General features: G+C 50.0%; 1 protein-coding gene across 1 annotated transcript in view; it reads right to left on the bottom strand.

The window, feature by feature from the left end:
• Positions 1-13,568: 13,568 nt before the first annotated feature.
• The window catches only part of LOC116781327 (hydrocephalus-inducing protein-like), a 62,988-nt gene continuing 50,281 nt past the window's right edge, over positions 13,569-26,275 (bottom strand). Inside the window, exons 47-67 of the mRNA XM_032677020.1 lie at positions 26,099-26,218; positions 25,728-25,887; positions 25,460-25,632; positions 25,107-25,305; positions 24,375-24,474; positions 23,775-23,874; positions 23,414-23,582; positions 22,908-23,128; positions 22,527-22,581; positions 21,724-21,928; positions 21,122-21,354; positions 20,644-20,795; positions 19,688-19,883; positions 19,088-19,196; positions 18,235-18,492; positions 17,778-17,920; positions 17,215-17,436; positions 15,893-16,050; positions 15,580-15,692; positions 14,664-14,994; positions 13,569-13,865 (exon numbers count right to left, since the gene is read on the bottom strand). Coding sequence (XP_032532911.1) covers positions 13,703-13,865; positions 14,664-14,994; positions 15,580-15,692; positions 15,893-16,050; positions 17,215-17,436; positions 17,778-17,920; positions 18,235-18,492; positions 19,088-19,196; positions 19,688-19,883; positions 20,644-20,795; positions 21,122-21,354; positions 21,724-21,928; positions 22,527-22,581; positions 22,908-23,128; positions 23,414-23,582; positions 23,775-23,874; positions 24,375-24,474; positions 25,107-25,305; positions 25,460-25,632; positions 25,728-25,887; positions 26,099-26,218 — 3,580 coding nt within the window. The 3' untranslated portion in view covers positions 13,569-13,702. The remainder of the gene's footprint in view (positions 13,866-14,663; positions 14,995-15,579; positions 15,693-15,892; positions 16,051-17,214; positions 17,437-17,777; positions 17,921-18,234; positions 18,493-19,087; positions 19,197-19,687; positions 19,884-20,643; positions 20,796-21,121; positions 21,355-21,723; positions 21,929-22,526; positions 22,582-22,907; positions 23,129-23,413; positions 23,583-23,774; positions 23,875-24,374; positions 24,475-25,106; positions 25,306-25,459; positions 25,633-25,727; positions 25,888-26,098; positions 26,219-26,275) is intronic.

The raw sequence follows: 26,275 nt of genomic DNA, 5'->3' as shown, positions 1-26,275 counted from the left end.
TTCACACAAACGTCCACAGATGACTTGTGAACTGCGTAATGGGAAAGCCTCGCCTTCTGCTGTTAAGGTGACTGGATTACTCGATACCGGTGCTGATATAAGCCTCATCTCCATGTATAATTGGCCAAGCTCTTGGCCTCTGGTGTCCTCTGGTTCAGGTGTTGTGGGGTTGGGGGGAAATACACAGTGTTACATTGCAGTTCATTTCATCCTGATTTGTAATCCTGAAGGGCAGGCTGCGACTCTAAGACCATATGTCACTCCTGCCCCTCTAACTCTGTGGGGAAGGGATTGTCTGGCTCAATGGGGAGTTAAAATTACCACGGATTTTTAACTGGGGCCACTGTGCTTTTGCAGGGCGATAAACAGCCTACATTGGCACTTACATGGTTAACTGACACTCCAGTGTGGGTACCTCAGTGGCCCCTGTCCAGAGAAAAGTTACAGGCCCTGCAGGATCTGGTCCAAGAGCAATTGGCTGCTGGCCACATTGAGCCATCATTCAGTCCCTGGAACACACCTGCTTTTGTTACACAAAAGAAATCTGGGAAATGGAGATTTTTACAGGATTTAAGAAAAGTCAATGCTGTCATGGCACTGATGGGAGCTCTGCAGACAGGACTCCCATCACCCACAATGATACCCCTCGACTGGCCGATAATAGTAATTGATCTGAAAGATTGTTTTTTCATAATTCCTCTAGCTGAGGCTGACAAAGAAAAATTTGCTTTTACAGTACCCTCTGTCAATAATGCAGAACCTGCAAAGCGATATCAATGGAAGGTTTTGCCTCAGGGGATGAAAAATTCACCCACTATTTGCCAGTGGTATGTTGCAAAGGCTTTAACTCCTGTGACAATCCAGTTCCCGAAATGTTACTGTTTCCATTTTATGGATGATATTCTGTTCTCGGCCAAGCAAAAAGAAACATTGTCTGCAGTTGCAAATGCAGCTAAAGAATCGCTTCAGTCTTTTGGCCTTGTCATTGCACCAGAGAAAATACAAACTGCAGCACCTTGGAAATATCTGGGCCTCCTTGTCACTAAAAGAACAGTAAGGCCTCAGCCTATTCAGTTACAATTGCCTATTAATACCCTAACTGATGTTCAAAAATTAACAGGTTTGTTAAATTGGCTACGCCCTTATTTGGGGTTGACAAATTAGCAACTGCAACCTCTTTTTGCACTGCTCAAACATTCCACAAATCCATTGGAACCACGATCCTTAACTCAGGAAGCAGTTCAAATCATTCGGCAGGTAGAAACATTGTTAACAGAACGATTTGTTTCTCGCATTGATTTGTCTCAAATTGTTCAACTTTTTGTTCTCATAGATCAGAACTTCCCCTGTGGGATCCTTGTTCAGTGGAACGAGGCCTGGGACGATCCTCTACACATTCTTGAGTGGTTGTTTTCACCCTCAAGATCTCGGAAAACAGCACCTGGCCTGTTTGAACTTCTTGCTGAGATTATCATGAAAGCACGAAAACGGTGCATTGAATTAATTGGCAGAAATCCTAGTTCTATTGTTTTACCTGTACAATCCTGGTATTTTGAGTGTTGTTTAAATCACAAATATGAACTGCAAGCTGTTATGGCAGATTTTCAGGGACAAATTGCTTATCATTTACCTTCACACCCTTTACTGAAATTTTTTAGTGAAGTACCTGTTGGACAAAAGCTGCTGTCATCTACGAAACCATGAGGAAGGACTCACTCTTTTTACAGATGGTTTGGGGAAAACAGGAAAAGCTGCTGTGGTCTGGTATACACCCACAGGATGACAACATGAACTTGTTCAACAATCCGGGTCTCCACAAGTTGTGGAACTCCATGCTGTTACTTTAGCATTTCAACTTTTTCCTCAACCTTTTAATCTTGTTACAGATTCGGCTTATGTGGCGGGACTTGTACAGTGTTTAGGTCAAGTAGTTCTTTGTGATTGTGATGATCATCTTCTCTTTCAGGTTTTGTTAACATTGTGGCAAACTCTACAGTCTCGTACTGCTCCTTACTTTGTTTTTCATATTCGCAGTCACAATTCACTGCCTGGATTTTTTACTGAGGGTAATGCTCGAGTAGACTCTCTCATAACACCTGCACAGATCGGGCCTGTTCCAGACAAGCGACAACAGGCTCTCCTCTCACATCAATTTTTTCACCAAGGCAGTACTGCTCTTGAGCGACAGTTTGGCATTACACAATCCCTTGCTCGTTCTATTGTGGCTGCCTGTCCCGATTGCCAGGGTCAGAATGTCCTTGTCTATTATGGAACCAATCCTAGAGGATTGCAAGCTTTACAGGTATGGCAAAATGATGTTACTCATGTCCCAGAATTTGGACGTCTCAAATTTGTACATGTTTCTGTTGATACATATTCTCATGCTGTTTGTGCTACTGCTCATGCAGGTGAGCGTGTTCTTGATGTGATTCGTCATTTTCAACGAGCTTTTGCTACCCTTGTTGTCCCATTGCAGTTGAAGACTGACAATGGCCCTGCCTATAGCTCTCAGAAATTTCAAACCTTTTCGAATGACTGGGGAGTGTCTCATGTTACTGACATCCCTCACTCTCCTACGGGGCAACCTATTGTAGAACGCATGCAACACTCTCTGAAGCCTCTGCTTCAGAAACAGAAAGAGGAAATGCATGACAAGCCCCCTCAAGCCCGTTTAGACAAAACTGTTTATGTTTTAAATTTTTTGAGTTTTCCCCTGGATTCTCATTTTCCTGCTCTCTTTTTGCATTTTTCCTCATTAGTGTCATGTCAACCCATGACCACTCCTGCTCCCGTTCAGGTACAGGACCTGGTGTCTGGACAGTGGTCCAACCCTCATCAACTGATAATCTGGGGAAAGGGTTATGCTTGTGTCTCTGCAGATGATGGACTGTGGTGGGTTCCTGCTCGGTGTGTGCGTCCTTTTTTGCCTGGGGGGAACCGGTAGTGATGACTCCTACGCGGAACAGCTCGAACGACTCAGCCCATGGAACAACCACAACGTCTGGGTGACCCTGATGAAAGCACTGAACCAGACTACCTTCTGTGCCTCCTTGGCGAAACCAGAGCTACCTTTTCACACATGCCTTGTTGGGGCACCTGTAAATAACTCTGATGCAGTGAAACTTGTTTCTAATGTTACACGATTACCTGATGTAGCAACAAAGGCTTGTAATGCTTCTGCGCAGACCTGCATTGCAAATGTAAATGACTGGCTTGTTAAGCTACCAGTAGATATTGCACCGCAGGAGCTAGATATTTTGGGTACCTTAACTGCTGCTGCTTGCTTTTATTTTGATTATAGGGGTGCGACACTGCTGGTTAATAAGTACAGTAAGGGAGATGATGCTTCTGCTACCACAGAAACTCTTTCACAATACTTGTCTCCAGATATACCCTTTTACCAGAATGCATCTGCTTGGTGTTTATATACACACAAGCGACCCTCACCTAGTGTAACAGTTGCTCATCAACTCCCAAAAGGATGCTTTTTGATTTGTGGCAATTGGGCATGGCCAGGTATTCCGGTGAAGCCCACGGGGGACCCTGTACTTTTGGTAAATTAGGCTTGCTTACCCCCACAGAAAATCTTTTGTTGAATCATTCCCATCTCTACAGTCATGTTTTGACCAAACGGTCACTGGCCCTTGACTCTAAATGTCAGGATATGTTAACTTTGTGGGGTCAGGCATCTATTGTGTCTGACTCTCTGTTTTTACCACAAGTTGCCTCAGCAAAAGCATTAAAGCAAATCAATGCCTTGGCGTGCTGGGTGACCAAACAAGCAAATTTGACCTCAGATACTTTGTATAAGCTTGCCACGGATGTAGATAGTGCACGGCATGCTACACTGCAGAATTGTGCTGATATTGATTTTTTACTATTAGCACATGGACATGGTTGTCAGGAATTTGAAGGCATGTGTTACTTAAATATCTCGGATCACTCTGAATCCATCTACAGACAAATTGCCAAGCTTCAGAAACAAACAAAGAAGATCACACAGGAAACTGGGTTTTTTGGCCTGGAAGGCTGGTTGTCTAATTGGGGCATTTCGGGCTGGTTACTGTCCTTACTCAAGACAGGGTCTTAGTTTTGATAATAGTCGTGGTTGTGCTAGTAATGTTACCATGTATTGTGTCGTGTTTGCAAAGGGCCCTGCAAAAGACGACACAGGGAATATTTCTTGCACAACTACAGAAAGGGGGAATTGATGGGGTTAATAGCGGGTCTATTAGCTCCCAGGATGGAGATATCGACTGGGAAAAGTTTCGGGTGTATCCTTGATGATAAGGAAGTCAGTATGCAGCCCTAATGGAGAAAACAAAGGCAGGCTGTAAAGCTGGTAGGCCTAGGATGTGGGAACTGCAATAAGGCCTTGAGCTTTGCCAAATGTATCGCCCATAGATCCTAGCCAATGGAAATGCTGTTGCTTGCTTACCTAAAATAAGGATACTGCTTGCTGCTAGCAAGAGGTATAAAAAAGCAAATGAGAAAATAAAAGAAGACATCTTTCCTGCACATAACTGACTCCTTGTATCTTTATCGGCCGTCATGACTCTACACTGACACTTAATCCCTCCATTTCCAAGAACTTTGTGGCACAAGGGAGCTCTGTGCTCTGGGTACGGAGGGAGTTCCAAGTGCCAATGGAGTGGGAACCACAACTCATCAGGTTTGTGTTCTTTGGGAGGGCTGGTGAGACTTAGAGCCACAGAAAGTTTCTCTTCATTGCCCACAAACAAGAAGTAAACTCAATACAATTTATAAACATCTCAGCTCTTTCCTCAGTTTTCCCCAGCCACAGTCAGCTGGAGCATGCACGTCCTTGATGTCCTGGTGCCACAGCCCAGGGTGCTCCTGGCCTCCCTTGCTTCCAGGGCACACAGCTGCCTCCTGCCCAGCTCCCTACCCACCCACAGTTTCTGACAGGGCTGCTCCCAGCCAGGCAGCTCCAGCCTGTGCCATGGTCAGGCTGAGTCCTCTGCAGGGGCACACACTGCCATTTGTCCCTCGGGGATTTCAGCAGGTACCTGCCAAGATGTACTCTCCTCCTCCCTGAAGCCCTTCCCCGAGCACAGAGGCCTGAGAGACCTTTCCAGGAAAGACTCAGGCAGAGAAGCCATGGAGTCCCTGAGCACCACATCAGTGTCTGCTGGAATTAACCCCCCTCCCCATTGCACAGCAGCCCTGCATTTCCCTCCCCACAGCCTTGCCCAGGGCAGGCTGCTCTGGGCAGTGGCACCACAGCCCCAGCCCCTCTGGGCACAGCAGCAGCTGGAGCTCTGAGAGGACTCAGCCCCAGCAGTGGGTGAACGTGCTTGGCAAAAGAGAAAGGAGGCTCCCGGTGCGCCCTGCTCTGTTCTGCAGGACATCCTGAGAGCTCTGCGGTCCCTCCCTGCCATCCCATCCCCTCAGGTCAGGACAAATCCCTGGCCCTTGTGGTCCTCCAGAGCTCTTCCAGTTCCAGGCAGAGGGTTCCATCCCAAAGCTGGGGCAGCCAGAAAGCTGTTCTCATTTCCTGATCAGTCCTGCTCTGCTCAGGAAAGGAATCTCAGACAAAAAGTTATTGCAGGTTCATTTATGTCACTCACATCCAATATGAGACTCCCCGGTGTAGTGGTTTGGATCTTGTTTTCCCCTGAGGCTAAGAAAGTAGTAACCCCCAAGTGGTGGAAACCCCTGGAAGTTTTGAAATTCTGCCCAATAGGCACTCCTGCAAAAATGTAAACATATCACAACCAGACCGGAAGAGATGAGTTGTAGTTTTGGGTGAGAAGAAGTAGCCATGTTGTAAGACCAAGAGGAAGGGGCTCTGAGCCCCTTGGGGCCTCTGGGGCCCCCCAGCCCCAGTGGGGGGCTACAGAGACTTGGAACAGTGTTAAACTGGACTAGGTGTCTATAGTAGCTGGGAGATGCTTTTCCACTGTGAGCAGCAACCAGAGATACTGAAAGCAACGGCAGCCAGCACTGACTGGAGGAAAAGCGGCGGTGCAGAGCCAAAAGATAAGAGAGCAGCAAAACAACCATGCAGCAAAGCAGGCAGAACTTCTGCAAACCTGAGAGAGAAAGAACGGCAGCAGAGAACAGAACTAAGTTTCTACAGAGAGAAAGCTTGGGGGTAAGAACTGCAAAACTCCCCTAAACTTCCTTGGAGATCCCTCCAAAATGGAGGGGGTGGACTCTTACTGATTAGAAGTCCTAGATGGAGTAAAGGAGCTAAGAATTTCGGTCGTCCTGAGAGCTCAGCCAGGACGGTCTGTGGAGGTTGACCTTGAGGACCCTCCCTTGCTGCAAGCTACAAAGAAGCTCGCAGTCATCTTTGAGGTAGGGTACAGGAGCTCTGCAAGGGGCTGAGTCCCCCGAAGATAAGGACTGTCGCGAAGACCCCCTGTGCTTCGTGACATGACGTGGTGATAGCGCCCTTTTCCTGGGAAACGCAGCCCACGGAAGACCCCTCGTTTGGAGAGACGAATGGCCGAGGGGGATACCCCCTCGTGTGTACTGGCAGAGATCCAGCTATCAGCTGCTGCAAGAAACAGAAGAGAGAGAGCCTGCTGCCTTAGAGATATTGCTGCTCTGAAGAAGGGATCTCTCTCTTCTTTCCTCCTAGACTTTTATTTGGAGGAGAGAAGAGATCTGATCCATTGTAAATACTTATGTCATAGCAGAGATAGCTAAGGTTGTATTGTAGTATTTATTTGTACAGTCATATATTCCCTTTCCCCCATTCTGAGTCTGGTTGTGTCTTGTCTGGAAAAACCCATCTCACATTGGGTTGAGATGTGGGAGGGGGATGGAGCTAGGGAATTGGATTTTGGGGTATCGCAAACCATGACACCCAGTTAGACTAAGTTTCTGGGACACACAAGATGGGGGGCTACTGAAAAAGGAGGGAATGTAAACATGACCTTTTTTTTTAAAAGAAAACATCAAAAGCATAGAAAATAAAAAAATGTACATAAGACCTCATCGTTCATGGGAGTTCTGGCACACAGTGGGAGCATCATTCGGCAAACAATATTCTACAATCAACATCATGGACTGTTCTGACCCAAAAATCAAATCCCCTTGAGGTACACAGAGTGTTTCCCCATCCCTCTGCATCATCCACCAAGTGCACCCGAGTCCTTCAGTAGAAACAATCCCATGGGTGGCTTTGCCTTTGCTAAAGGCAGGACTAATCCAAACTGTGTTCCCCAACATATTCCTCATATGGACCACAGGGATTTTATCCCCTTCAATGGTATGGAGAGGTTCTTTTTGGTCAGGGCCAGTTCAACTGGTAGAGTTAACTAATAAGGTTTGTGTGATGCCTTAAAGCTTTTTGGATATTTTTTTTTAGCTTTTTGTAGACTTTAAAATAGTTGTGTAGTGAATGTAGATGTCAATGCAGCTGTATTATATGCCACTCCTTAGCATAGTAGTTTACACATACCCAATCCAATTACCCCATTTTATATCAAACTTTCTAAATTCCTTTAACATGTTTACACTTCTTTTCAAGGTAGAATTATAGAAAAACACCTCTATTGAACAACATCACACCCTAGGCCTGGACAACAAGATCCCACAAGAGACAAAGCAACCTTCAAGCCCAGAACTTTGGAGGTGCTCCAAGGACTGTATGTGCTGTGAAGAAGATAAAGATGAGGAAGAAGGGGTCCCAAAGACCCCAAACCCAATTCCCCAAGTGGAGTGTCAGGGGGCAGAACTGGGCAGAACCGGGGAGTGGAGAGTTCTGGCATTGGACGGACCATCTTCAAAACTTTAGAACCATTGCCTGGGAGGGCACGTCGTGTGTGTTCCCCTGGGCCTGTGGGCCTGATTAAAGGACCTGCTCTTTTGAGCTGATCTTAGACACTGAATTGGCCTGGAGTTTTCTCTCTTACAGGTTACAGGATTAACTAACAGGTGGCTTTTGCTAAATGCACATCCCAATGTTTGAAGGTCCCACTGCCCATTGCTTTCAATGCGGTTTTGAACAGTCCACTCTACCATTCAACTTTCCCAGAGGCTGGTGCCTGACAGGGAATATGATCCATCCACTCCATGCCGAGCTCTCTGGTCCAGGTGTGCACAAGGTTGTTTTTGAAAAGAGTCCTGCTCTCCAACTCCAGTTTTTCTGGAGTGCTGTGGCTCCTTGATTCCATGAGGTTGCACTGTTTCCCAGCGTTCTTGGGCTCCATAAGGCACTACAGTGTCACAATGGACCACTGATTCCATTGTTTTCCCCCATGTCACAATGGACCCTTGATTCCATGAGGTTCCCCAGTGTCACAATGGTCCCTTTGACTCCAGAAGGCCTTGTAGAATCATAATGGCCCCTTGATTCTGTGAGGTTCCACAATGTCACAATGGACCCTGGATTCCATGAGATTCCGCAATGTCCCATTGTTTCCCTTTGGTTCCAAAAGGTTCTGGGATGTCACACTGGCCCCTTGATTCCCTGATGTGCCACAGAGTCCTGGGGTCCTTTTGATTCCATGAGGTTCCGCAGTGTCCCATGTTCCCTTTGGTTCCAGGAGGCCCCAGTGTATTCCAATGGCCCCTGGATTCCAGGAGATTCCACAGTGTCCTGGGGTTCCCTTGTCTCCCTGACTTTTGGCAGTGTCCCGGGGTCCCTTTGTTCCCAGGAGGTTCCTCTGTTTCCATCAGGCCCTGCCACCTCCCAGACTCCCTTTGGTTCCATGAGGTGCTGCAGGGTCACAATGTCCCCTTTATTCCATGAGATTTTGCCATGTCCCAGAGTTCCTTTGGTTCCATGGGGTTCCACAGGGCCAAAACGCCCTAGTTCTTATCCTTCCAACATTTGTGGGCCCATTCTATCCCTGCCTGGGATGGAGCCCCATTGTGTTTCTGCAGGAATGGATCCATGGCCATCCTGCCACTGCCCCAATTGAATGCTGCACAAACGTCACTGCAGGCCCGACCCTGGATGCAGGAACAGTCTGGGAACTCCAGGCCTGCTGACATTCAGCAGAACCAGTTGGGGTCCCAAAGAGCACAAGGGATTGACTGCAACCCCTGCAGGTCTCTGGCATTGCTGGGGACAAATGCATGAACTGCCAGGAGCTCTGCAGAGCCCTGACAGTGCCACTGCAATCCCAAGCTGCATTGCCCGGCTCAACACTCAGCACAGCCAAGGCCACAACCCTTCCCGAAAGGTGTCCCTTCTGGGGAGGGCCAGGGGGACAAACCCCTCCCTCTGTCCCTGCACATGTTGTGTCCAATTCTCATCCCCCACTTAGGGACAAAGTCAGGCTACATTGGGTATTTAGCTTTGCATTTGCTTCACTCTTTTGTGCTTCCAACACCCCCCCCCCCCAGTCTGGGCAGAGTCTGGCCCCCCAAAGAACACAAGATATGACTGTTAGTGTTTCCCACTGCAGTGGTTGGAACTTGGGCCACAGTCTGCCAGGAGCAGAGAGGTCCCTCCTCAAAGAAACTTCTTGGCAATGGAGTTAGCAAGAAAACAGGACAGGCTGTGGGGATCAGTGTCAGGGCATGGCCTGGGAAGTGTCTTGAGCATCCTTCTGTTTAACATGATCAGTTTTTTCATCCTCTTTTCTCTCTGTTTTCTCATACCTGTCCTTTCACAAACCACCATGATCCCACCATTCCCATTCCCTTGGTTCTTCCCTAGAGATCCCATGACAAGTTTTGCACAGTCCCCAAATGTACTTTCTTATTGCCCATCGTAAGAACCCACCCCAAACAGAATCCCCCATCTTCAACCGGCAAGGTCATCCTGAGTGGCTCTGCCATTGACCCGTTTGGTGAAACTCTCATACAGAGATGTTAGAACTTTATTTGAATTGATTTTTTTTCCTTTTGGGTTTCCAATGGTTTCTCCAAAAACATGGTAATTCATGTCCTAACAATAGAAATTCTTTGGAGAAGGAGCTTGGGATATCAGACTCAAAGAATCATAGAATGGTTCGGGTTGGAAGGGAGATAAAAGGCCATCTGGTCCAAATTCCTGGACATGGAGAGTGATGTCTTCACTAATTGAGGTTGCTCAAAGTTTCTGACCTGGGACAAATCCAGGGAGGGGACATCCTCTTCTCTGGGAACCTTTTGGAGTTCTTGTCAGCCCCATTGGTAAATATTTCTTCATTTTATCCAATATAAAGCTCCCCTATTTCAGTTTAAAGACATTACCCCTTGTTCTGCCACTACAGGCCTTGGTAAAACGTATCCCTGTGACTGTCTTAGACTATGAGTACAATATTTTCATCTGCAAACACTTTGGAGAGTGCTCAAAGATGTCCCTACAAAAAGTTTGTCCCCATTTTTCTCAGAAGCCTCTGTGGTGGTGCATCCTCCCCCCATTGCCCTCAGGCCTGGTCGATGATCTCAGGAGCTCCTGATAAGCCTTGACCAAACCAGCTGAGCAGTGAAGAGCCCCTGGACTGGACCAGGGGTGTGGGGAAGTGTCTCTGGACTGGACCAGGTGCTCCTGGATGATACAGGTGGGAACAATCCAGAGTGGAACAGCTGGGGAACTCAGGATAATCAGTCATCCCATAAAAGCCTTAGAACATTCCCTGCCTGAATCGCAGCCCAAATGGAACAGTTTGGATACAATTCCCAAATATTTTGGAAACTCCAGTCATTCCTGACACGACGATGGAAATTCAGCAGATAGCTAAAGCCAGTCACCTTGTGGGCCCACAACCAGCAGGGCTGAGGGAGGCCCTGGCAGCTCCCCAGCACCTCCCTCTCAGTGGGACACCTCTGGCAGCCTCTCCCAGCTCGGGAACCCTCCAGTTTGCAACACTCCAAAGACCAGCGCTGATGCCCAGGACAATTCTGATCCCCCTCAACAAACACTCCTCCAGCTGTGACCCTTGTCTGTTGGCAAACACAAAGGGATTTGTGGGAGTGTTTCCCTGACAAGAAGGAGAATTTTGGAGAGGGACCTTTCCACACCCAGCTCTTGATGTGTCCACACATCTCTGCCTAGGTGTGGGTGTGAATTGACTGTGGTGGGAATGTTGTTATTGAGAATCTGTAATTCAGTCACTGTTAAAATTGTAGCAGATGCTATTGAATCACTTGATAACTGTTCAACTGATCAATAATTAAATGGTACTAATCTCTTTTGCCCCTTATCTTTGGATCCAAATCCTTTCCACCCTGACCCTTTTGCATCCCAAGGTGCTGTGTAAATAATTCCTTTTCATCAAAAAATATACATTTTTTGTGATGTCTACTTTAAAATCTTCCTGCTTAGCTAAACTACAAGACAACTCTAATTAGCTGTAGAAGTCTGGAAGGATGAAGCCAATTAAAGGAAGGGAAATAATTTGGTTTTAGGTGTTTTAATGGTCCCCACGGTGTGTTTGGAGCTGTATCCATCATCCTGAAGTACTGAGAGGAGACTGAAGAAGTTGCTCAAGTTGTTCAAGAAGTCAGAAGCCAAGGGACTCCAAGTCCCTTGAAGCATTCCTGGTCCCCACTGAGGGCAGGCACTGACAAAGCCTCCCCAGGGACTCCTTGGAGCAGCTCCTTGGAGGCCAGGAGTGCAGGCAGACAAAGGCTCTGGGCAGGCCCCTGCAATGCTGAGCAAAGCCTGCCTTGGTTTTGTGGAGCACAAAGGCCAAGGCCTGAGCCCCAGGCCCTGGCCCAGCAGATCCTGTCCCTCCCGGCTGGCTCAGGGCTGTTTGGGGGCACCGGGATGGGAGGGGGAGGAACAACAAAGGCCAAAACTGGGCAACCCCTGCCAGGCTCCTGAGGGAGGGGCAAGGCAGAAACCAAGTACAGAACCTGCCAGGAAAGTTGCTTGTGGTGGCCTGAGTGGCAGAGGCAGCTGCCAGAGGCAAGGGGACAAAGGCCTGGGTGCCTTTGGGCCTTGCAGCTCTGCCAGAGCCCTTGGCCATCTCTCCTGCAGGCTGTCCTGTCCTGGTCCTGCTGCTGCTCTGGCCTTGCAGGCTGCACACACCCCTCCTGCTTTCCCACCCCCTCCCAGCAGCATTTCTAGACCCTCACTGGTGTCTCTGCACCAGCTCTGGCTGTTCCTGGAACACAAAACCATGGGATGATCCAGATACTCTCTTGCTGACCTCTTACATCACAAGGTTCCCTACTGTGTGTGTCATAGGTTTACTTGTTCTAAAAAAACCAAGGGGGAATTATTTTTTTCCCCTGCATTGCTGTAAAAAAAAAGATGTTGAAGGATGGAGGAGGAAGGTGTTTGCCTATGGTGATTGACACACACAAAGGAAATAGCTAGCAGACCCACATTCCAGACTGATAGCCCTGAGAAGATCCTGGAGGGGGGAGGAAGTGAGGATTGTTTTTTTTTTTCTCTCTTCTCGGGAAATGACACTTCACTTTTGCCCTGACTGTAGGGAGGGTGTGAGTTGGAGGGGTCCGAGGTTCACTTTGTTCTCGGCCTGGTCATCTGGCTGTTTCAGGCCCCGGTTTGCCTTTGCTTTCCTGCACCCTGTTCTGCCCCCAGCCCAGACCTGCTTGGATTTCATCAGAGAGGTTTGACCCACCTGCAGAGGAACCCTTTGGGGAGGAGGTCGCCCTCTCCCTGCTCCACTCCTGTGTTGGCAGCAGAGTGTGTCCATCGATGAAAGACGGGAAATCCCAGCCATAGCCAGCTGCAGACAGCGTGAGTTTCGTGGGAAGAGCCTCCTTTTTCCCCTTCTCGATGTGTGTGTGTGTGGGAAAATCTCCATTTTCAGCTTCTCCCTCACAGAGGGGGGCCCAACAGCGCCCCCTGTCGGCCACCACCGAGCACTGCAGGCCACCCCTCCAGTGCTCCAACAGCGCCCCCTGCTGGCCGTGGTTAGAATGGTGCCAAAAGGCAGAAAATGCCGAACTGTTTCCTTTTGAAAGGGCACTTTTGGGTACAGGATTATTCTGTGGTTGTTTTCTTTTTGTGTTCCTTTGTTGTTCTGCTGATGTACATATATCCTTTAATAAGGGGCTGTTATTTTTTTTCTTTCTCCATACTTCCTCAATTGGAGCCTCTTAATTTTGATTTTACAATTGTTTAGGGAAAGGAGTTTGGTCTTCCTCATAACTCATCGTCCTTGGCAAAATACTTCAGTCTCGTTAAATCAAGACAGTTGGGAAGTACCTTGGCAACAGAGCAAGGGACAGTGAAGGCTGAACCTTCCAGTCCCAAGGAAAACTGGATTGTAATAATTACTGAGGCAATGGTAGTGCTCCCCTCAGGCTACGTACAGTTCAGGTAGCGAATGCTCCAAGGTTGTCAGGGGATAACTGATCATTGCCACTCTTGTCCTTCATCCCAACCTTTAGCCAAGCAACTGGAGTTCCTGGTACAGTCAGTGCTGCTCCCATATTAGTTGTGCAGAGTTCATGGTGTGACCAAGGGACACTTCACCACCCCACCCATGACACAAAGGCCAAGGAATGGGAATTCCTAAGAGAGCAGAGCACCCTGCAGAGGAATGGGGGTGATGTCTGATCACACCTGCTTTCCTGGAGATGGCTGAGCCCCAGCTCCCAGCCAAGCACCACACAGACACCTGCTCACTCCCCTCCTGTGGATGTGGGAGAGAACTGGGAGAGTAACAGTGAGAAAACTCGTGGGTTGAGACACAGTTTATTAGGTAGTACATAGATGAGGTAGAGATGGGTGTTGGGGCTTGAAGAGTAGCTGGGGAGGTCTCTGCTGAAAGCTGGGAAACCATGAGCAGGAGAAGCCATGGCACAAATAGTGTCACTCTAGTTTTGGTGACTGCTGCACCTTCTTCTTGGGTTTGCTGCTCTGGGTTTTACCTTTTTGCGGTGACGTAGAGCATTTCAGATCAGCCTTTGGTAAACAGCCTTTCCCCATCACAAACACTCGTGGGCTCTTCTGAGATGGTTTCAGGTTAGGAAGTCTAGGAAGAAAGGGACATTTCCAGCCAGCCAGCCACTCATCTGTCTCCTCACAGAGCACGCAGTGTCACATCCTCTCTCCATGCAAGCAGCGAGCAGCAAATGAAACAGAACTGCACTCCCTGTCATGGAGGCAGTAGAGGTGGACGGGCAGAATCACAACCAGTTATGGGCCTGGGGACTAACTGTAGCACTTGGGGTTCCAGGTAGAGAAGGAGGCTGTGCTTGTCCCATAAGGAAGCATAGCTAGGGACTGGCTGGTCCCTTGACAGCCGTTCTGGATCTCTCATTCCATATTTTGCAGCCCTCCAGGAGCTTAGTGTTTCATACAGCGTCTTTTCCCATTGTCTCCACACAGATCCACAGACATCTCCACAGACATCTGGCCAAGGCTTCTTATTGTACTCCTGTATGCTGTGTGTTCCTGCTGCCTCTCTGAGGCTGACTGTCCCCAGGGCTGCACGCTCACCCACCCCAGTCAAAGGGACTGAAGGGAGGGTGTCAGAGGATGGACCAGGCTCTGCTTGGTGCTGCCCATCAACAGGACAAGAGGCAATGGGCAGAACCTGATGCAAAACATGTTCCACCTGAACATGGGGAAGAACTTTCCTGTGCAGGTGACAGGTTGTCCAGAGAGGGTGTGGAGTCTCCCTCACTGGAGGTATTCCAGAACTCTCTGGACACAATCCTGTGCCATGTGCTCTGGGATGACCCTGCTTGAGCAGGGAGGGTGCACCAGATGGTCCATCTTGTGATACCCACCAGGAGCATGGATTGGAAAGCACATGGACATTTCCTACCTGCACAGCATTTCGGCCTTAAATTTCCCCACATGCGTTGGGCAGAATTTCACATGGAAAATCTGATTCTGGCCAGCAGGGATGGTACCACAGTGGGGCTCGATGGAGAACAGTGGTGGGTCATTGACATCATCTGGAGACAATTCCAGGGAGGAACTAAGGCCCTTCAAAGAGCAGCACAGCTGCTTTGAAAGGCGCAGACTTGACTGGGGTTGAGTTGACTGGGGCTGAGTTGACTGGGGCTGAGTTGACTTGAGTGGCGATGCCTCGTGCACCTGCCTTGTACGATGCCCGTCCCAGCGATCCACAGCAGCAGAGGACAAGAAATAACCTGCAGGAGGGAAGAGGACATCTTTCAAAGACAAAATCCTTTGTTTCCAACAGCTCTGCTTCCTGCTGCAGGTGGATAGAAGAGAGCTGAAATGCACTCGGAGCACTTCTGGCCAAGTACTTTCAGCAGGAGATAGAGTGGCTGGGAGTAGGGTCTCTGCCTGCAGCACACACTCCCTTGCTGGGGCAGGAGGCTTGGTTTTAGACAGTGACTTTGCATTTGCCCTGGAGTGGGGAACTGCATACAGGCAGCGGCTGCAGGGCAGCTCAGTTGTTCCACCCTTGTTTTTCCCACTCTGAGACTTCCCAAAGAGGTGCCCTGATGTCCCCCTTCCCAGTCCTGACCCAGCACGTGGCTGTCCCTGGAGCCCGGCTCAGCTCCTATGCAGAGCACAAGTGGCAGAGCAAGAACAGGAGGGGCTAAAAGGCAGAGAGAGGGTAAGGAGAAAACTCTCTAGCTGCAACTGGTAAGTGGACAGGGACGAAAAAGCAATTAATGTTTTGGGGTGAAGTGGCAGGGTCTTCTCCCTAGGCCCTCAGCTACCAACTGAAATGGCCTGGGCACCACCCAGAGCCAATGACTTGCGCGTCAGAGTGGACGAGAATGGCTTCCCAGAACTCTTTGATGGTATCTCTTCCTCCAGATTCCCCTCCCAGCAGTATTTCAGGGCTACATTCCCTGTATTGGACATCTGGAAACTGAAAAACAAGGAGGAGAAATAAAAAGCATGTAATAAAGTAACACTGTATGGTGGGCTCCTGGTACCACCTTCCGCTAAGGAACATCTTCCCCAGGCAACTCTGCCACATTCAGAATTGCTGCCCTGGGTGGCCCAAACAAAGTATTTTAAAGTCTGGAAGTTTAGGAGGAAAGGGCCAACACAGTGCCCAGCACTCACGTGCTTATCTCTGTCTGGAAGAGCTCAGTCTGCTTCAGTTGAACCTCAACCATGTCCAGTTCGAACTTGGCGTAGTCAACCTGAGCACTGAGGACAAGCTCAGCCTCGTGGCTGCTATTCAGAACGGTGTGAGGTGGTTCCAGGAGTGCCTTGACCACCTGCAGGTAGAGGAGGGAAGAATCACTGAGCAGAGCCCAGAAAGCCAGGCTGAGCAGGGAAATCTTTTGGCCTCCAAACTTGGCCACATAGAAAGGACATTCAGGTTTATTTCTCTGGAAAGATGACAAAATTGGACTGTTGTACTACAGTATTGGTTTCTACCCACTGATCAAAGCAGTCACCACCACAGCTATTTATACACCCCTGGGGATTATGGCCAGCTGTCAGTCCCTGTGCTTCAACCATGTAGAGCCTCTGACCTTTTCCCTGGTCCCGTATAAATCTAGCAGGTCTCAACATTAGGATTAAGTTCCCCTGCTAGAGCCCTGTGGATGGAGAAGCCCAAGACTGACTAGTCCTAGAAAGAACTTTTTCCTTCTTGTCTTAGGAGAAAGTGCTCTCCAGATGGCACATGTAGGGTGGGAGCTGGCTGTGGGCATTTTGGGATGTGAATGATCTCACTGCGAAAGTCTCCAACTGCTGATGCCCTGATGGGGAAGTTGGGTTTACAGGACTCACAGTGGTTCAGAAACTCAGAAAGAACCTTCACCAAGATAGGTGTGTTTGGCAATAATGATAGAAAAAGCAAGACTTTCTGGAGATGATGCTTCTCCAGACTCCTGCGTACTATCACACAGGGCCCGGGCTGCTCCACAGTGAGATATCCCCCACAATACAGAGGCCACAACCAAAATCTCTGGTATTGGTGTAGGCAGAGCTTGGAGCTCACTGGTGTACGCAGAAGAGCACTTGTGCTGCTCTCCCCTTCAGAACAAGAGACAGAATGCAGTGGAATTAACTCCTTGTGGGTGACAAGGCACCAAATCAGATGAAGAGATTTTAACACTGTAAAATGGGATAAAATCAAACGTGACCTCCCATTCAACACGGGCTGCAACACTTGGTTCATGGCACAGACCGGCAGTTTGCGTGTGGATAAAGGTCTCTTGCCCAAAGGCTTCCCCCTGTGGTGTGAGCCCCTCCACTCACTGCGCATCTGCCTCTCCCTAAAAGGCACTGCTGGTGAACCTTCCTGCTGGAGCCAATGCCCAGGGGAGGCAGGAGCTGCTCTGCCAGCAGTGCTGGTGCTCTGCTGCTGTCGGCAGGTCAGTGAGCAACTGACCTGCAGCAACTCAGTGAGCTTTTGCTGCTGTGCTTCCTACCTTCTGCTTCAAAGGCCAGCGGGCTCCTGGGACTCTCTCAGTGGTATCCTCCCACTTCTCAGTGCACATTTCGTTGTCCCAGTCATAAACCTCCTCTGGTGGCAGCTGGTATTTGATCTTGGCCACCTTACACTTCACAGAGTGCCTTTTGAAGGTGACTGGGACATTGGATTTCAAGGTCACTCTGATACCCTTGGTACAGCCAGGCTGGAGGTGTCCCACCTAGGGAGAACCAGAGAGTCAAGACCAAACTGGAATCACTGGCAAGGGCAGCACTGATAGCAAAAGGAACGGATACGGTGAGCAGCTGTGCTGGGAATCAGCACCTCAGTGAGGATTTATGTGATATTTGATAGAGCAAAGTATGAACAGAAGGTGCCACCTCCCAGAACGCGGAGCCTTTTCTGCTGGGCTGACAGCCCTGCCCCAGCAAAGACAGGGATTGCATCTCCTGCATGGCACTGGAATGGGCTCTCACTGGTATGTGGTGACTCCCTGCCAGCTCCCAGGAACACCAGGAAAGGGTTTGAGCAACCGGGAAAGGCAGGGCTGTCCCAGCTCACCTTGGGGGAGAACTGGAACGGGGCATCTGCCAGCCACTCAAACCGCATCACCTCCTCCTTGCTGCGGTTGGTGACTGCGAAAGTCTTGTTGCAGAGCCTCCTGACTGCACACTCCCCAAACTCTATGTGATTCGCTCTGACAGCTGTGAAGAAGGAGAGCAAGATATCTCAGCATGCAGTGAGGTCCATCCACCCCCATCACTTTCAGAGATGTGTGTATGTTCAGCTCGTCTTTGCTCCAAGCCTCCCTCCCTCCCTCTGGGAGGTCCCCAAGCCCCTGGTTGTGCCTGTGCCCAGAGGCAAGCAGCACAGCACACACTGCTCTGTGTGCATGGCTGACAAGCTCACAGGTCCCCAAGTCCAGTGTGTGACAGCCCAGCCCTGGCTAGAGAGAGGATGTGCATGATCAGACATTTTCCTCTTCCTCACTCTACCTTGGCAGCCTCTCCTCTCTTACCCTCAATGATGTCGTCCTCCAGATTGCCCTTAGCATTGCTCTCCTTGTTGTCTTCTGCTAATCCAGGGAGGTTATCAAGGGTGAAGTCATCACTGTGGCCTTCACCCACCAGCTCTATGTTGATCTCACTGTTGCCTGACAGTGCCACACGGATCTTCCCTTCCAGACGTTGGGTCAGGGTGGGTTTGAAAAACACGTCAAACTCTGCTGATTGCCCATGTTCCAGGAGCAGGTAAGGCTTCTGGGGATGCTTCTTGGCTGCACGGCAATGGGAATCAGAGTTAAGTGATAGAGCTGTACAGAGGAAATATTTCCCTGGAGTATACGAGGAACAAGAGGTTGGAATCAGTTGCTTCTAAGCACAGGTTCTCCCACCAGTGGTTCCAGACTTTCTTCCTGTGTTCACAAGACTATGCCACCATCACACATATCACCACTTAAACGGCTTAACCTCAGGTTAATGCCCAGCCCTCATTCCATCTGCTTCCAGTCAGCTCCTGCCATACGGAAGGTTGAGTCAAGGAGTGGTTTTGGCTTCTGCTGGCTGGCCTGTGTGCTCAAGGGCTGCCCCTGTTCAGGCTGGCACCTTCCCACGCGTAGCAAAGACCTCAGCCAGTCCACTGAGATGGTGATAGTCCATCACAACTCAACCCACCGTGTCTCAAAGAACAGAAAAAACTTCCTACAACTTGCTAGGAGGAAACCCTGCAAAGAGTCCACAAGAAAAGCTCGGGGGACAGAGAGACCAGGGAAAGAAGCTATGTCTAACACGTGGCTGCTGCTTAGACAAGCCAAGAACAGGGTACACCTTTTCCCTCTGTGAATGATCACGCTGCACGGTTAATGAATTTACCTTTTCCAGTGGAGTCCTTTCTCACGTCTGCAATGTGGAAGGCGTGGAATGCAGACTGCCTGCCTTTCATAAAGAAAACTCCCTTGTCATCCATGATATGAACTGTAAACTGAGAAAAGGGAACACGGAGTACAATGACATTGGTGTGAGTAGGGGCTGGCACGGGGGTTGAGCCCGTACGGCCGCTGGTCCAGCATGGGGAACCCAGACCACCTCCCCACCTCAAACACAGTGCCCAGCACAAAGGTTATGTGAAATCACACAGGGAAAAAAGAGTGTTCAGAAGCATATGGATAGAACTGACATAGAGCCAAACAGGACAGTCAGTCACGAGCAGAATGCAATGAAACCACAACTAAGTTTAATTAAAATGGAGTCAACCAGTATCAAATGCAATCTCATGGAACCAGGACGTCACACACGCCCACTTGAGAACAAAATGTGAGCTGGGAGACGGGGGGAAAAACACCCCACCACCTTTCTTGTCTTGTGTTCAACTGACAAGGAAAGACTGGACAAAACATCACAGTTTTTGGGACCTTTCCTCCACAGGACAAGCACTTGTTCCCAACCCAGAGCATTCCCTGAGCAGGTCCTTACCTGGGTGGGTATGATGCCATTGTTACAAAGGACCAGGGGGAGTGTCTGTGAATCCCCCAGCAGGAGCCTCCTGAAGCGCAGCACAGGGTTTCCTCTCTTACTCCGAAGGCCCGGGCACTCGACTGTCACCTGAGGCACGTGCCCCTCTCCACTGATAGTGAAGGTCAGCTGTTGGGGTTTCATCTTCATGGAGCTGCTGGAGAGGCACAGAAACCATTTCAGCCAGAGCCTTCCAGAATAACAGTTCTAAATAATTTCCCTGATTTGAATCATGCTGTGCAGCAGATAAATAATGAGGCACCAGATGAGACGTGGCAGATCCTCTGGCTGCAGTGATAGGAGACATATGCAACAAGCAAAGGCACATCATGAAACAGTACAAAAGCAAGAAGGGAAAACCAAATCAACACCACCATCAGTAAAGATTATTTCCAAGGATCCTAAAAAAGGAATTGCTTGTTAGGGCAGAAAGCTGACTTCCCTGTTCCAATTCAGCCACTAAAGGCTTGGGGAAGGGCAGTTCAGAGCCCCAGTACACAGGTCCCAGGGAGAGGAACCAGGCTTCTCTTTGATAAGAGCTCCAGTCACTCTCCTGATATAAAAATAGCTTAATGCATGCCAGGGAACCACACAGGATCACTTCCTTTTACAGAAATAAGGAGAAAGTCTTGACTTACTGGCACAGAAACTGCTTCATCTAAGCCTTCGTCCTTGGAAAGTCCCAGCTCAGCTGTTGCACTTCTCAGTAACTTCCAGCTGGCTACCTAAGGCCCTCTCTTCAGTCCCTCACACAGGCTGAAGTATTCTCCTCATTTTTCTGCTCTGCTCTGCCTAACAGTTACTGCCTCCCACATCATCTCATGTCAAGTACTCTGCCTAAAGGTACTGAAAGCATTAGAGGTACCAAGAGGAGAGGCAGCTACCGGATACCCCCCAATACTTCACAGGGTCACTACCTTTTTGGGATAACAAGGGAAGCTGTGAAAGTGCAGTGGTAGTCCTCCTTTTGTTCTGGAGTGAAGGTCACTGTAGCAAAGGTGTGGGATAAGCCAGGAATGCTCATCTCGACAGGATCCAGCTTGAAGATGTTGCTGATGAGGCTGTGAGGCTTGGGGGGAACCCACAGTGCAGTGTTAGGAGGAAACATCTTTCAGTGTGACCCAGTACATCCTTAACAGCCCCTCTCTGAGTGTGCTTTCGAGAGATATTCAGAAGGACTCCCACCAAAGACTCAGAAGCGTGAGCCAAAATTTGCTTGAGAGATGTGGAATTCAATGCCAGTGCCCCCCTGGCATTGCGGCTCTGCCCTGTAGTTTGACCTGCACTGAGCTGGACTGATCCAGCTGGGCCAGAGAACGCAATGACTCTGGAGAACAAGGCAGGCTCTCACATGGCCTTTAGAGAGCAGCGGTCACCTTGGCCTCTTGTTCTTACCTCTCCAGGCATGGCTTTGATGGAGAGCACAACATCACATGGGACACTGCTGCCATTAGAGATCTTGAAGTGAGCTGTGGCCCGTTGCCCAACCTGAACTTTGGTGAAGATGAATTTGTTATCATCTCTGATGAACACACCATTGCCTTCCACCAACTGTAACGTCTGGCGGAGATTGACGTTGCTGTGAATCGGGTACTGCTCAAAGATGGAAGTGACGTCTTCAACAAGTGCTGCAGACAGACCAGAGGAAGGGTTGAGGCTGGAGAACCTCTTTGCTGAATTTACCTGGACCCAGTTAGCCTCTCAGAAGGCTTGATAAGCCCTTTCTGTCCAGGTGACAGCAAAACCCAGCCTTGGATGAGAGAGCTCAGTCAGTGAGGATGGAGCTCAGTCAACCTCAGTCTTAAAGGGCATTGCTTTTCTTTTATGCTTCCACACATCCCTCCCAGCCTCTCCCCACTGGTGGACTTGAAAAGGACTGCAGCCTCTGAGGATTTTAAGGTGGGACTTCAGGACCAGGGTACCTCTCTATCCAAGTAGCAAGTTTAGGTGCTGATCAGCAGCAGGACTGCCCATGGCAACCTGTGGACAGTACATACCTGGGAAGCAGGACTCGGCAGTCAGGGTAAAGGGAATGCCGAGGGGATTGTCCTTGGGGTCTCTGTTGCTGATGTCAATGTACAGCTGCTCCTCACATTTCCCCTCTGCTCCTGCGTTGCAATCCACTGTGATCTTCTGCTGGCCCCAGGGACCAACAGAGCCGGAGCAAGGGGACACCGTGAACACGCCTACAGTGAGCTGAGCCTGCAGAAAGAGCGCCAGGACAACCATGTCCTGAACACTCCCAGCAAGGAGGATGCCACACCTCGGCCTCCAGCTGGGCCCAAGCACCCAATGGCAGGAGAGGGAAGGATGACTCCATGGCTCAAAGGCAGCCCCAGGATGAGATGAACAAGCCAGGAGGAGCTGCAAGTCTGTCCCGAGTGGCAGAGAGAAAGGAGTTTGGGTGAAAAGAATGAAGGTGGTAGCTGGGATCCTTCAACCTCCAGGGGTACAGGAGAGCAGAAATGACTGAGAGAAATGATGGGAGAGAGGGAGGGGACTGGGAAGAAGAAAAAGCAAAGTTGTCAATGCTCTATGGATTGGGAGTTCAGATGGGGACAGTTTGCTCCTGTGGTGTTCACAGATCTGTGCTGGCTAGCAGCCACCAAACACAGGACCTGCTCCCCTCTCTTGACCCCACAACTGCAGGTCAGAGCCAGAACATGGGACTGTCAGTGGAACTGAGCAGATAATGGACTCTCCATCCCACAGACCATGTCCTACCCCCAGCCTGGGCACAGCTGCATCCTCCCACATCCCCTGCAGCAGCACATACTGGGGAGGAGCAGGAGCCACCCACCTGTGTGGAGCGTTTTCTTTCCCTGACCGAGTGGGCAGATTCCTCCTGCTGTGAACTGAGAGGAGAAAGCAGAGACATGTCATGCTGAGTTCCCCTGCCTTTGTCTGAGGCCAAAGCTGGCCTTCCTCCCCATGCAGGAAAGCCTTCCTGCTCCTGATGGCCCCCGGAGAGCTGCCTGCAGCACCCATTGCTGCAGCTTATGGACAGAGCAGCTCTGTCACCAGCTTTGTCCCACACATGGAGATACTGAGGTGTTGTTTTGCTCCCTCTTCCCCAGACAGTGACCCAAATGGACAATAACCCAGGTCTGGCTGCCTGTCACACACCAGCTGTGTGGTGGTGCCTCCTCAGACAGAAAGGCTGGGGCAGGTCTTCTCTTACCTTTGCAGTGGAGGTGCTTGGTGGATGAGGAATTTGAAGTTGAGGGTGCCTTTGTTCTCCACAATTAAGACCTGGCTCTTCTTGGTACCCTTAACCATGGCACCGAAGTCGATGGGTGAGGCAGGCTCGATGCTGTACTTGCTGTACACAGCTCTCGCTGACACCCTCACTGGGATGGTGGCAACGGTCTCGCTGACTTGACCTAATTTGGGATCAATGACCTGCAACCAGAGGAGGGGCTGGTAAACACAGTAGAGAGGCCAACCTCTACCCCTGTCCCCCAACCCCACCCCAGGTCTCCATCAGTTCACCCTGTCTTTTTAAAGGCCTTTTCCAGATCCAGATTTCCAACTCTTTTACAAAGCCTCCCAAATGGTTTTGGAAGTGTTTTTTTGTGTATGTAGGAGAGAGGATGCCCCAGCTAAAGCCTTCTTTGCCAAAGACACCTATCCTGCTTATGCTCCCAAGACACACTGTGCTAACACAGTCAGGCCCAGGCAGCTCACCTGGCAGAGCAGGATGGGTTTGTTCTTGAGAAACACTTCAGTCATAGGGTGGAAGAGGACCTCAACTTTCACAGGTGGCCGGGAGGCTTTCAGCACAGCCCTCTGCGGCTGCACAGTGAAGGGAGATTCCAAGTCACCCCTCTTGGCACTTCCAGTGGTCAGCTTGAAACTGTGGAGAAAGGGAAAGAATGAAGACTTCTGCAGTTGAAAGTACAGGTGCCACCAGCACAGCCAGCACTTTGTATAGGACCAGAAAAAAAACAAAAGCGAGCAGCACAGGAACAGGTTCTAGCCATGGACAGAGGGAGAACGCAGGCCTGGGAGCCTGAGGAAAAGCTCAGCACCAGGCAGCTGGACTCACCTGTACTCAATGTCATATAAGCCTTTGTTCTGCAGACTCAGGACTTGCTTCTTATTATCCAGGACATTAATGGTTCCAAATTCCAAGCTGCCACCTGGACCTGTAGAAAACCCACAGAGCGAGGTAAGAAATGGTGAATATTTGTGAGCTGCTGCAGAGCACACCCAGTCACAAGCTACATAGTTGGAGTTCTTGGATGTCCCTTCTTGGAAGTGTTCTCTAGCTACTTGGCTGCCTTTTCTTACTCCAAGGATCTGCAGGGTAGAAGCCAAGGAGCTTGGTTTCCATTTCCTTGCTTCCAAGCACAAATCCAGCACTTTATGTGCTGTTCTTAGCCAACTACCTGTTCAGATGACTGTTGTTTCAAAGCACCAAATGCAATCTGCGCATGAAGCTGCACATTTCAAAGTTCAGAAGGGAGAGACTCAAGGCTGTTGGTGTCCTGACAGTGCTTTACTTCACACAGCTTGCAAGGTATGTCCTTTACGTGTCTGTGCCACCCTTACCTGCCATGCCGTCCCCTCCCAAGGGCTTTGGTTGCCCACCTGCCAAGGTAGTAAAATGCAGCCGGACTGTGTTGTCTGGGAGGCATCCACTGACCTTCAAGCATGTCGATGCTCAGATTAACATCGTAGACCTCCACAGAGACTTTGATAGTTTCAGCGTGAACAATGCCCAGGATGTTTTCTGTATCTGAAACCTGAGGCAGCAAGAAACAAACACTGCTTAGACCATTCTTTTGGAAGACAGCCTCTAAGTCCTTGTCTCTGCCAGCTGCTTCCCCCATGGCCTCCCTGGTTTGACATTTGTTTGTGGACTCCCAAGCTTTCCTAACCTGTTCATCTCACAGGCTGTCCCGGCGGGATTCTGCTGCAGTAAGAAACCTTATCAGCCCAATTCTGCACTCCCACAGCAGGGAATGGTGCTGCTAAAGCACCCTTGAGAGGGCCAGGGATGTAAACACAACCACAAGAAATGTGAGGTGTCCCAGAGCAGGTGGCATTGACAATTAATGCCCTCCTCTTCAACCACCTCGTATCCTTACTGAAATGCAGCCTCTAAACCACAGGGAACAAAATCCCAGAAAGGGTCCAGAGAGAATGCTGGTCTGTACGACCAAACAACAGCCTTCAAGCATGCACAGCAGTAAGGTGGCTGTGGTACAGGCTCTGGATGCAGAGCCTGGGCACCCGGCCAACCCAGCGCAAAGGCAGAAGTTGGGGCCACAGCACCCCTGTGTCTGTCAGGTGCAGCTCTTCCTGACTCTGTCCCTAAGAGTACACGGCTGCTTGCTCTGCCGTGCTCTGCCAGGAAGGCGCAAGTCACTCTCACCTCCAGTCGGATCATCTTATTTGTGATGCCAATCTTCTTGGCCTTGAAATTCAGCTTCACCTCGAAGTCCGTGCGGGGGCCAACGATGCCCCTGCCTTGTGATACAGAGAAGTCATCGCCAAGGTCATGCAGCCCACTGAGATGCCATGCCATGGGCAGTGGGCTGTCGTTTCTCAGGACCAGGATCTGGGTGTCAGGCCTGCAGAGACAGAAAGACACTCAGCATCAGTGCTCAGTGGTCACACCAGCTTGAATGCAGCTTGAAGCAGCTCCATCTGAGCCTCTGGAACCAGAGTCAAACCTCTTCTCTTTGTCACGAGCCTTGGAGTGCCCTCAGCCATGGGATGACTGACCTGTGCAGAAGCAGCTTGTTGAAACGCAGCTCCTGGGGGCTGACCCCCAGCTTCACGTGCACCCCTTGGCAGCACAGTCGGAAGACCACTGGCTCCGGGTTGTCCCTGATGCAGCAGACGAGACTGTCTTCCAGGAGGCCAGCGGAAGTTGGGTATGCCCAAACACTCAGCTTCTGAACCCGTCCCCACAAACAGAAATACAGAGAGCCCTCCTTGAGCAGGAGGAACGGCACTTCTACAGTGCCTGCCCTACCTGCTCACCTCCTACCTTCTTCTCCTTGGGCTGCAGCCTCATACTGGGAGGGTCCAAAAGGAATGTCTCTCCTTTGCTGTCGTTCTCAAAGGAGAAATGCACCTCTGCCTCCCTGGGGCAGTCGTTGAGGATGGTTAACTTTTCGCTGTTGCCAGGGCAGTTCTGTGCCTTGTACCTGTCCACAGAAGGGGAAAAGGCTGCAGAGGAGACTGTTGCCCTCATCACACACCGAGGAAAGCACTGTGTGCCGGCAGCAGGAGGTGGCACTGGAAGACCATGGTCTAACAAGCAGGTGAAGAAAAAGGATCCCCGGAGATCCCCTCCCGACATCTCAGTCTGTACAGGCAGCACACAGGGATGCTCACTTGGGAGCAGGGAGCACATACCACTCTCTTGACTTCCCACAAAGCAGTGGTCCAAAGTGGAACTGCTTTGTGCTCATGACATACTCCTTGAAGATGATGTCCTCTTTCTCCTTGCTCTTCCTCCAGTGAGGAAACACCAGCCTGGGCAGAGAAAAAATGGGGAATGAGGAGTTCTGAGATGCTGCAAGTAGGAAACCT

This window comes from Chiroxiphia lanceolata (genome assembly GCF_009829145.1).
Source record: "Chiroxiphia lanceolata isolate bChiLan1 chromosome W unlocalized genomic scaffold, bChiLan1.pri scaffold_40_arrow_ctg1, whole genome shotgun sequence".
Lineage (NCBI taxonomy): Eukaryota > Metazoa > Chordata > Aves > Passeriformes > Pipridae > Chiroxiphia > Chiroxiphia lanceolata.
This window is presented reverse-complemented; position numbering and strand designations above follow the sequence as displayed.